Source organism: Carica papaya, chromosome 4 (assembly GCF_054855325.1).
Source record: "Carica papaya isolate Zhongbai chromosome 4, ASM5485532v1, whole genome shotgun sequence".
In the NCBI taxonomy this organism is placed as follows: domain Eukaryota; kingdom Viridiplantae; phylum Streptophyta; class Magnoliopsida; order Brassicales; family Caricaceae; genus Carica; species Carica papaya.
Window position 1 is genome coordinate 452,391 of NC_142312.1, and position 10,701 is coordinate 463,091.

At 35.1% G+C, this 10,701-nt stretch overlaps 1 protein-coding gene across 1 annotated transcript; it reads left to right on the top strand.

Annotated features, from left to right (window-relative positions):
• The first annotated feature begins 3,256 nt into the window (after positions 1-3,256).
• Positions 3,257-9,609, top strand: LOC110814365 (filament-like protein (DUF869)). The gene is made up of 6 exons (XM_022041796.2): positions 3,257-3,605; positions 4,552-4,690; positions 5,385-5,529; positions 5,640-8,097; positions 8,203-8,260; positions 8,759-9,609. The coding sequence occupies exons 2-6, from the start codon at positions 4,592-4,594 to the stop codon at positions 9,308-9,310; spliced, it is 3,312 nt and encodes a 1,103-aa protein (XP_021897488.1). The 5' UTR covers positions 3,257-3,605; positions 4,552-4,591; the 3' UTR covers positions 9,311-9,609.
• Positions 9,610-10,701: the final 1,092 nt, after the last annotated feature.

Sequence of the window (10,701 nt, forward strand, 5' to 3'; positions counted from 1 at the left end):
AAAAAAAAAATTATAATTATTTTTATTGTTACTGTCACTATCACTACAAATACATTAACACGGTAAACAAAATAATAATAAAATATTTTTATTATACTATATATCTAATGAATTAGTTGATTAATTAATTTAAAATTTTACTTTTTTTACAATTTAAAACAAAAATATTATAATTAATGTTAGTTGTCATATTTTGACGGGATTGAGTGTGCTATATATATAATATTACAAAAGAACTTCACGTGCGGTGGTTTACTCGTTTGATTAATGTCCATAAGTTCTTCATTCCTCAAAATTCAATTAATTAATCACACAATTATAGAATGCCGAAATGATGGATAATGAGAATAATACAAACGAACCAAGAGAGTGTATAAGAGAATAATGCTTGCTTGCCATAAAGCAAACTATATTATTACTACTTCTTTTTAATTAAATAATTAGCAATCAACATCACTAATCGAATATATAGACTTACATCATGGGCAAAAAATAAAAAGAACACATAGAAATAAATAAGAGGGGACCCCTTTCCCCACCGAGTCAACTAAACCTATATAATTACATGTTATATAATTATGGTTTCTTGTATAAACAAACATTAAAGAGATACCAAGAGTAAGCATAGTGGTTTAGTTCTTTATGGTCCATTAAAATTGTCATCTTATCTTTAATTGCCCTCCGGGACCCAGAAAAAAAAGATAATCTTTAGCACTAAATATGGACCCACCTCTAAATATTGTTTAAATTATATAATTTTGATATTTTATTTTCAACTTTGATTCTAATTAGTGCTTAAATTATATAAAATATTCCAATCTGACATATTCTCAAGTCGTTTTGTAAGCTAAAGTGCTACTTACCAAATTAAAAATCCCACGAAACAAGCAATAATTTGATATAACTATCAAATAGTTAGTTAGAACTTTATGTATATATATATATTTTCTTCGTATAATTAAGTGCAATGCAAATAAGAATTTAATTTGGTGTTGTATACATCAATTCGTGATCGATGGAGATTAACCCACGACTTAGAAATTGATTTGGTGTTTTGTAAAATTTAGAAGTCGATTTAATTTTGTCATAAACTATATTTAGAGAAAAAGATATAACGATGATTTTATTTTAGGTGCGAAGGTGGGTGGTACTTCACTACTAGAGTAATTACCAACAAATTGAAGATTTCTTAGACTTTGTGGGGGGAATTTATAATTAAAATTTAAACTTTTATAAATGTGATAAAATAAAATTTCATAGTAATTTTTTGTAAATAAAAAATTTCAATTACTTTTCTCCATTAATGTTCTCTAGAACCTAACCTTACTTGGTCATTAATTGACAAAAGATCCCACTCCTTTCCCAATGACCAAATATGAAATATATGAGAGTAAATTAAGGCTTGGCTTAAAACACAAGTCTAAAAAATATATATTTTTTAAATAAATTTAAATAAATTTTAACCAATAATTTTTTTTTAAAAAAAAATTACCCGATATATATTTTTATAATAAACTATTATATAAAGCATAAATTCGAAATGACATTGTTTAAATTCTCTGAAATAATCAAGTCGAGATAATCATAATCTTTAAAATTTGCGTAAAGAGAATTATGGGTAATTAAGTTATTGTTGAAATCTTAAATTATCTTTTTAACTTGATCCATATTAAGGCTGCTAAAGCTCGAAGTTGTACGGGGATTCCCAAACCAATAATTTGGGAGAAGAGAAAAATATAAGAATAGGAAATGAGTTTCATTCATAGTTATTTTTCTCAAATGAGTTTGATGAACGATAATGAAGTTTTATCCGAAAAGGAGACATTATTTTTTATTTTTCTTACAAAGACATCCTAGTCAATAAAGAAAAATATTTGAATCTGAATAATTTTATTCAGTATATGATATGGACTTAAAAATTGTGTTTTAACCAAAGATTTCCATAGATTATGCATGAGCTGTTATGACGGAGAGAAATAGCATTAATTTTATAAATTCCTTGAGAATCATCTTCTAGCGTGAGTACTATAACCTAAAAAAAATCAAATATGATGCATAATGTACATCTTAATCTTTAAAAAAATAATCAATGAGAATACAATTTTGAAGAACAAATCATATGAAAAACATTTTAACAAAATTTGCTACTTTATTTCTTATATTTTCGTTAAGTTTTAGTAGTTATGAGCAGTCATATACTCGTAAATAATATTATAAGTCGTATTGTATGTCTGTTTGTCCTCCTAAATGTATTTATCAGATATAACTATTTTGAATAAAAAGATATTTAATAGATTATTGTTATGATAATCTCATACATAATGATTTTACGATATGAAATTTCTAAATTTAGTGGCATTCGGAGATAAATAAAAACACTAAACATGTACTTTAAGGAATAATTTACCCCAATTATTAACGTTATGTTATTCAACTCCCCTTATGCTATTTAATTTATTTTAAATAAAACGCTCAATCTTAAGAATAATTATACATATAAGAGACTTGCTTTACGGTTAACTCAAATAAAGTTTACCATTTTAAAATATATTAAGAGTTCGATCTGGAATAACTCGTGTTACTAAAGGTTCTTACTCAACAAGTATGAAAAAGTTAACGTATCTAGTATTACGAATGTCGTAGTGATCGAAGTCTTAAAATTTACAAATTTTATCCTTATTCATGAAATAAAACATATCGTTGTCTTTATTTTTCTACTAAATGCTACGTAGATTCCCTCATCTATATTATTATACATTGATTCAAGAAGTCGAGCAATTTATATTACATAGGTTTAGAGCGTTATCGAAAGTGACTCTATTAGCTATTTAAAAATTTTATTTTCTATTACTCAAACTTCCCACTGAAATGTTTACGATGTGTTTGAAGTCATTAGCTTCGAGCTTCCTTAACTAAGATTAATACCAAGTAATTTAATGAAAATATACATATAGATGATAAAGTTAAATTTTATCTAATAGTTTAAATTATAATTATTAATTTCCTAATTGGAAAATTTGTTTACTCAAATATCAGATGGTTCTTGATTAGACTGCATATTAAGCATAATTAAAGGAAAGGTGTTTAAGTATGAAGAGAAAATGACAATTAATCAAAAATTAGACGCGGACATCTGATCTTCCGGAGCCGTCTGATCAAAGTAATCAAGAAAATTCCTGAGCCGTCCGATCAAGTCGATTAGGTAAAACCCTCGCTAAATGCCAACCATCTCTACCCGATCCAACGCCCCTTTCTACTTGCGTGTCCCTCGCTGTCACTCACAGCCGACAGTTCTCCTTCTCCAATTTCTCTCTCTCTCCCTCGCCCTTCGTGTACACTTTGTCCTTTTACACAGTCTACACTTTACTTTCCCTTCATTTTACTTTTCCCCATTTACCGAACACCCTCAGTCCCCCATTCTTCTCCATCTCTTTTAGCCTGAGGTCGCCTGTTTAGCTACCTATCTATCTTCTTCACGCGTCTCGCTTCTCTGTCTATTTGTTCTGCGCTGCTGAGCTGCAATGTGCTTTGTGAGCGTAACTGGAGTTCGCTCACATTGGAGTCCTCGCTTGCTGTTTTCGTGATGTACTCGTTCTGAAAGATTGGTGAGTCTCCGTCAGAGCCGAGAACCGTTTCTTCTTCTTCTTTCAATTTTTTTTTTTGCTCTTCTTTCTTATTGTATTTGGCGTGAGGTTTATTGATTATGTTTTCCTTTAGAAGATGATGAATCAATTGATTTCATCGGCATGCAACAACAATGCAGCTAGTAGCTACCTCAATGAGTTCGAGAAGTACTTAGTCTGCACGTAGAATCATATTTAAATTGATCAAAACATTTTTAGTTTTTAGATATTACTGAGTCTTGGTAAATTTGTTTGATTCATCTATAACTTGAGGTTCGGAAATTTGGTAAATATGTTCAACAGTTTTTGTTGTCTTTTTCTCGGCGGAATTGTTTTTTTCTTCCTTGCAGAGAAAATTCCACTTCGGTGGGGAGGGTCCCTGGCCATAGGCCCGGGCGGGTGCCTCCTGCTCGGTTGTTGTTCGGGAAATAGTTTGGCTTCTGTTTTGTTGTCATGAAATCAAGGCTTGTGGTTCTATTTCTCTTTTCTGGAATTTGTTTTAAATGGGAAATAAATGGGCCGTGACATTAACATTTGTAACCTCCTATGGTAGATCTAAGACCTATTACCCGAATAAATCCCAAACAGGCAAGTGAGACCAGTCCAAGTGGTAAGGTCTGGGATGACCTCTAATACGGTTGCTAAGTTCAGATATTGGTGAAGGGTGGTATGAAACTCTTGACATCTTTTCTGAGAGGTATATCCTGTAATAGTTTGTGGGATTCCAACCCACTGCGGAGAGAGCAAGCAACTATGAGCGAGGACTTCTTGTCACATGCAGCTGCAACTTAGTTCGGAAAGAACTTGTTGCAAAGCAAGCTACCATTATGATTGCGTATAAATCAGTTTTTGGTGTAGTCATGCAGATAAAGGATCAAAATTTTTCTATTTTGATTTGTTTAGCAGTTATCTAAATTTTACCATGCAGGATGCTTCCTTAACATATCCAACCTGTACGTGGTGAAAATATGGACCATAAAGGATGGCTTTGGAGGAAAAAATCGACAGAAAAGACTACTGTCCTTACTGAAAAAGCAGATCTCTCTTTGAAAGAAAATGAAGAAGAGGTAAATTAAAACATTAGCATGATTCATTTTTTCTCCTTAACCAAATTCACTGGAATCTGAAATGTAAGGTTGCCTGGTGTACTGTCACCAATAAGTTTCTACTCCATGTTCTCATTGTACTGACACATAGCAAATCATTTGAACTCGTTTAAGTGAATTTATTTGTTGGAGAGGTCAGCAATAACGATAACAGGAATTTGCCAATCTTCAGAATCAGATGTTCTACATCTGAATTGAGAAAATTAACAACGTTGATTCTGGGATTGAGAAACTTATGTCTCAGGCTAATTTTAGACTACTTGGTTGCCTCCTTTGGCCAGTTCTTCGCATGGAAAACCTGCCTATATCGTCAATAAAATCATCTCCATTAATTAGGTTGGGCTAAAGCCAGAGGAATTTTTTGAGTAAAACAGTTTGAAATTTGTGAGGAAGTGTGTGGTGGGTGTTAAATACCTGTGGTTGTAAGAATGCCTTCCCCTACCTCATTCATAGGAGCCGAACTACGAAAAATATCATTGCAGAGATTGAATCATGACCAAATAGTTAATAAAATATAAACCCCAAATTCAGATTGTGTATATGCATCCAGGAGCCTCATCTTAGTATCTTTAGACTGCATATTCTTCCTAAAAAACTTTCCATTTAGGAACTACTTCCATTACAGGTGCTCATATTTCCTTCATTGCCTTCTCAGATACAGATGCTTCTGGCTGAAAAAGCAGAAATGGAAAACAACCTGAAAAATCTAAATCATAGGCTTTCTTCTGCCTTATCTGAGTGTAATGCCAAAGATAGACTCCTGCAGAAACATGAAAATACAGCGCAGGAAGCCATTTCAGGTAATATATAATTACAATTATTGTTTTAAAGCTACAACAGATCCCACAAGTTTTCTCATGATGCAGGCAAGCTTAATTTTAGCTACTCTTGCCATTTACGCTTTTCATAGGCTGGAAGAAGGCTGATGCTGAAGCATTGACTCTAAAGCAAGAACTAAATGAAGCCCTACAGCAAAAAGCTTCTTTTGCAGAAAAATCATCTGCTCTGGATGCTGCCCTAAAGGAATGTATGCAGCAGTTGAAGTTTGTTCGTCAAGAGCAGGAGAAAAGGATTCATGATGCTGTAATGAAGACATCAAAGGAATACGAGGATGCTCAGATGATTTTGCAGGAGAAGTTGGCAGAGACTGGTGAAAGGCTTGCAAAAATAGGTGTTGAAAATACCAAACTGAGCAAAGCTCTGTTGATGAAGGAAAATTTGGTTGAAGATCTAAACAAACAGAGAAATCAGTTAGAGACAGATTTTAATGCATTAATGACTAGATTACGATCCACAGAGAAACAAAATGTTTCTCTGAAGTATGAGGTCCAGGTGCTGGAGAAGGAGGTTGAGATTCGGAATGAAGAGAGAGAGTTTAATCGACGAACTTCTGATGCATCACATAAGCAACACCTAGAGAGTGTTAAGAAAATTGCAAAGCTAGAATCTGAGTGTCAGAGGCTACGTCTATTGGTACAAAAACGGTTGCCCGGACCTGCTGCCTTGGCCAAAATGAAAAATGAAGTTGAGATTCTGGGAAGGGATTCGCTTGAAATGAGGAGGAAAAAGTTGAATGCTAGTCCTACTGGTTTGATTCTTGACTCTGAAGTTGATAACCAACACGACACCCACGGCAAAAGGATCAATATTCTGACAGAGAAATTATCTGCTATGGAAGAAGAAAACAAGACTCTCAAGGAATCCCTAGACAAAAAGATAAATGAACTACAATTTTCAAGAATCATGTATGCTCAAACAGCTTCCAAGTTATCAGAAGCCGAGTCACAACTTGAAGAACCCTCAAAAGGTCAGATGACTGTAGAGCAAATCAAAAGTACTGCTATATCACATGAGCTCTCCATGGCATCAGTATCAGACATTGGTAGTGATGACAAGGTTAGTTCTGCAGAATCGTGGGCTTCTGCTTTGATTTCAGAGCTGGAGCACTTCAGGAATGCGAAACATAAGGGCTCACCTTCACCAAAAACAGTGGAGGTTTCAGAAATGAATCTGATGGATGACTTTGTCGAAATGGAAAAATTAGCAGTAGTTTCTGGTGACAAATTATCCAGGAGTTCTCACTCTGCAGATGAAGCTAATGCAACTACTGGGCCCTTGGAGAATGGGCCAATTTCCACTGAAGTAACAGGAAGGGAGATAATCTCAACATCTGATCATGATCCTAGTTTCAGCTTACCAAGCCAAGAAAGTAAGTTCAAATTGATTAGCAAACTTCCTGGTTGGCTTCAGGATATACTGAAAGTGGTTTTGGAGCAAAATCATGCTGCGCAAAGAAACCCTGATGAAATACTTCAAGAAATTAGAATAGCTTTGTCTTATATCAACAATCCATTATGTGGTGAGTTTGTTGATGCAAAGAAGAGCTCTTTTAGTCCTGGTGCTTCAATTCCCTCCCCCGTTAGTGGCAACATTTCATGTATATCTTCAGAGAGAGCTTTGGTGCTGGATTCACGAAGTGGAGTAGCTGACGTGGACGAGTCCTCAGCAGATAAGTATAACCAGCATCTTCTGCCTGAGTTTAGCACGTCAATATGCAAAATAATTGAGCTTATTGAAGGGATATATTTACCATCATTACAGTATGGTGCCCCTGAGACATTATCCAAGAAGGAAGCAAGTTATTTCTTACATAAGACTGTAGAAACACCTTCAGGATACACCGTTCATACTTTCCAGTGGAAAACTTCTGAGTTGAGTGATGTTTTACGGAGGTTTCTTCATATTTGTTATGATCTGTTGGGCAGAAAAGCAGACATCAACAAGTTTGTGCAAGAACTGTGTTCGGCATTTAACTGGATTATTAATCACTGTTTTTCTCTTCAAGATGCTTCAAGCATGAAGGATGTTATTAAAAAGCACTTTGACGGCAATGAATCTAGAAGTGAAAGTGAAGCAGAAGTCGCAATAATTAGTCAAACCTCAGGAGCAGATAACTTATGCCTTCCAGTTGAACAGTTTTCTACCTTACCAGTAGTTGATGCTTCTCATGCTGATCATAATTCCTCTCAGAATGTAGAACTCCCCTCGAATGCAAGACAAGATAGTAAAGAACTCAGAAATGAGGCAAGTGATGTTGAAGCTGCAAAGAAACATTTGGAAGGGAAGCCCCAGTTAGCTAATGGGAAAAGTGTATTCCTGATGAATAAATTTCAGGAATCTGTCAAGGGTATTGCAGAGTCTGAGAGTCTGATTGAGAATCAAGTTGAAAATCATAAGTTGATAGTTGAAGATCTTTTACATGAGACTGACCAAAAATTCCATTTTCCAGAAGCAGAGATGAAAGATAGCAAGAAATGCTGTGAGGGATCAGGATCAGCCTGTCTTGAGCAACAGGTCCAGTTTGAGAGGTAATATCATTTTCTATATTTTAGCCTCCACTAAATTAGAATGTTATAAAAGATTTTATTTAGTTTGCTGAAGCATCTGATTCATCCTATCTATGTCTTCTCTAGTGAAAGGAAGGAGATTCCAGACTCTGAATTCAAGCAAGGAGACAAGCAACTTAGAACTGTAAGTTAACGTCATGTGTTCATATATGCTCAAAATCTAAGTGCATGTACATACATGCTAATGGCCAAATATACATTTTACAACAAAAACATTTGGGCTCTTAAACCAACAAGAAATGCAAAGACGTCTGAGGTAACTTGATTAGTTATCCTCTCCATCCACCCCGCGTTGTCTCCATCACAAAGTAGATTTATAGGTCTCTCAATTACTGCTTTCACTTTGAAGTTCCAAGTATGGTAATTGCTGTTTTGTTCCTGCAATGGATTGGTTTATTCACTGGAAGTTATATTCTTTTTTTCCTTTAGCGTGCTGTACATTCACAAATTGCATAGGCAGTACGCAATTTAAAGAAAAAGGTTATAAAATAGAGCCTGGGAAATTTGTTTATTATTCAGTCCTGCATTATATACTCGGTTGCTGAAATTTATGGTAATGTTCATCAGAGATTTGTTGGTTGGCTATGTGTGCTTCAATTACTTTTTTTTTTCCTTCTGGCAGGAATGGGAGATCACAGCTGCTTCAGAAAAATTGGCAGAGTGCCAAGAGACTATTCTAAACCTAGGAAAGCAGCTGAAAGCATTGGCTGATTCTAAGGAAGCAGCACGTCTTGACAAGATTAACCCTACCTCTACACAAAAGGCTACTGCAACCAGCACCAGCTCCAGCACCAGCGCCGCCCCTGTTGCTGCTACCACAGCCCTTAAGTCAACTCCAACCAAGGAAAAAGTCATTGGCCAAAGGTCCTCTCTACTTGATAGAATGATAGCCGATGATATTGCAGCACCGAAGGAACCTGAAACCAACGGATGTGCTGGCAATCATGCTTCTGCTCTCATGCTCAACAGGTCGATAGAGCCATTACAAAAGATTCTCATTTTGAATGGAAACAAGCCGGCAGACAACAAGGCCGTCGTTAACCCACTGGCAATTGTCCCTAGCAGAAGACCACAAGGAGGGAAGACTCTGTGGAAAAAGCTTCTTTGGAGAAAAAGGAAAGGTAAAAGCAAGAAACCACCCCTTCCATTCGACCCACGACAGATCATCATCTAAAACTCGTTGGCACTTAAAGTTGATCTGCACTGATTTCAGCTTCTGATGTTTCTTGTTTCTGCTGCTCATTTAGAGCAGGAAAAAATACAAGGTTTGGTTTCTCTTAGCATGATGTCACGTGTACTATGCTGTATATACCTATATGTAACTTAAATCTGTGTCAATATAACCTTAAAAAGCTGCACCACTCTTGTTTACAGGCTTACCATCTTCAACCATTGCACCCGTGAATTTTAAATAAATACCGCATTAGTAATGTTCGGAACAATCAAGTGATTTCTATACAACTTATTTTGATATCTTAGTTTTCTGATTAGATGATTTTCGCAATGCAATTGTATTTCGACCTGCTTTCGAATACCTCTTAACATAACCATTAGAGACAATCTGCACTGGTCCAAAGTCTTCAGTCTTCACGATCTAGCCCAGTAGCTTCTCTTCTCTTCTATGTTCTTGACTTCGACTCCCTACTTAAAACTAATTAGTAATGGATATTGCGTTTGGGCTGGACCTTACTTCGAATTTCCATTATGTTTATATTGAAATTGAAATTACAATTAAACACTGTAAAAGTAAAAGACGAAAATGTTCTTTGTTTCGTGCATCAAGTCTTCTCTTAACATGGAAAGTAATAATTAAAAGCTAATCGCGAAGCCCTTCAGCAATAAGTCATGTTAATTGCTCATAAGCCATCACTCGGACGAAGTTGGTGGAGCTCTCTTCTCCTCTTTTCTCTGTTGGGTGCTTATCATAATTATTTACTTACAAAATTATAAACTCACAAACCTCACGTCTTCTCCCAAATTGGGAATTCCCCTACTCACTCCCCAATCGTGTCATGTACAAACATCTCACACACACCCATTACGAATAACGAAAAGATTATACTTCCCAAAGAAAAAAAATTTCATCTTTTCCCTCTTTGGGGTCAAATTACCATCATTCTCTTCCAAATGGTGAAATACAAGTAAGTTTTTTTTTGGCAATTACCATAGGTTACAAGTTAAAATTACTTTTTACATAATCTATTCTATAAAAAATAGCAATATCACGTGTGTGTGTGTATAAATGTATAAAGAGAGTGTGAGGATGCAAAATACCTAACAAGTACTAGAATATTATTATCCATGTCGTGGAGCAGCAATCCTCGCCCACTTGGCCTTTCCACATTAATACCACCAAAAGGCAAACGAGTGGCTAAAACACCATTCCCTTGTCGTGTCCACTTTACCCACTCCCACCCCCCCCCCCCTCTCTTTTTTTCATAATTCACAATCTTACTAAACATAGAAATTCTCTCAAACCCACTTTTAAAAATTTATTTTAAAATAAACCCAAACTTGGAAATATATTTTATAATTAGAAAAACCCAATTATACACACACACACAC

Coding starts and splice junctions, on each gene's coding strand:
- LOC110814365 (XM_022041796.2), top strand. CDS start 4,592: ATGGACCATAAAGGATGGCTTTGGAGGAAAAAATCGACAGAAAAGACT. Junction 4,691..5,384: donor TGAAAGAAAATGAAGAAGAG/GTAAATTAAAAC, acceptor TTGCCTTCTCAG/ATACAGATGCTTCTGGCTGA. Junction 8,098..8,202: donor CAACAGGTCCAGTTTGAGAG/GTAATATCATTT, acceptor TGTCTTCTCTAG/TGAAAGGAAGGAGATTCCAG.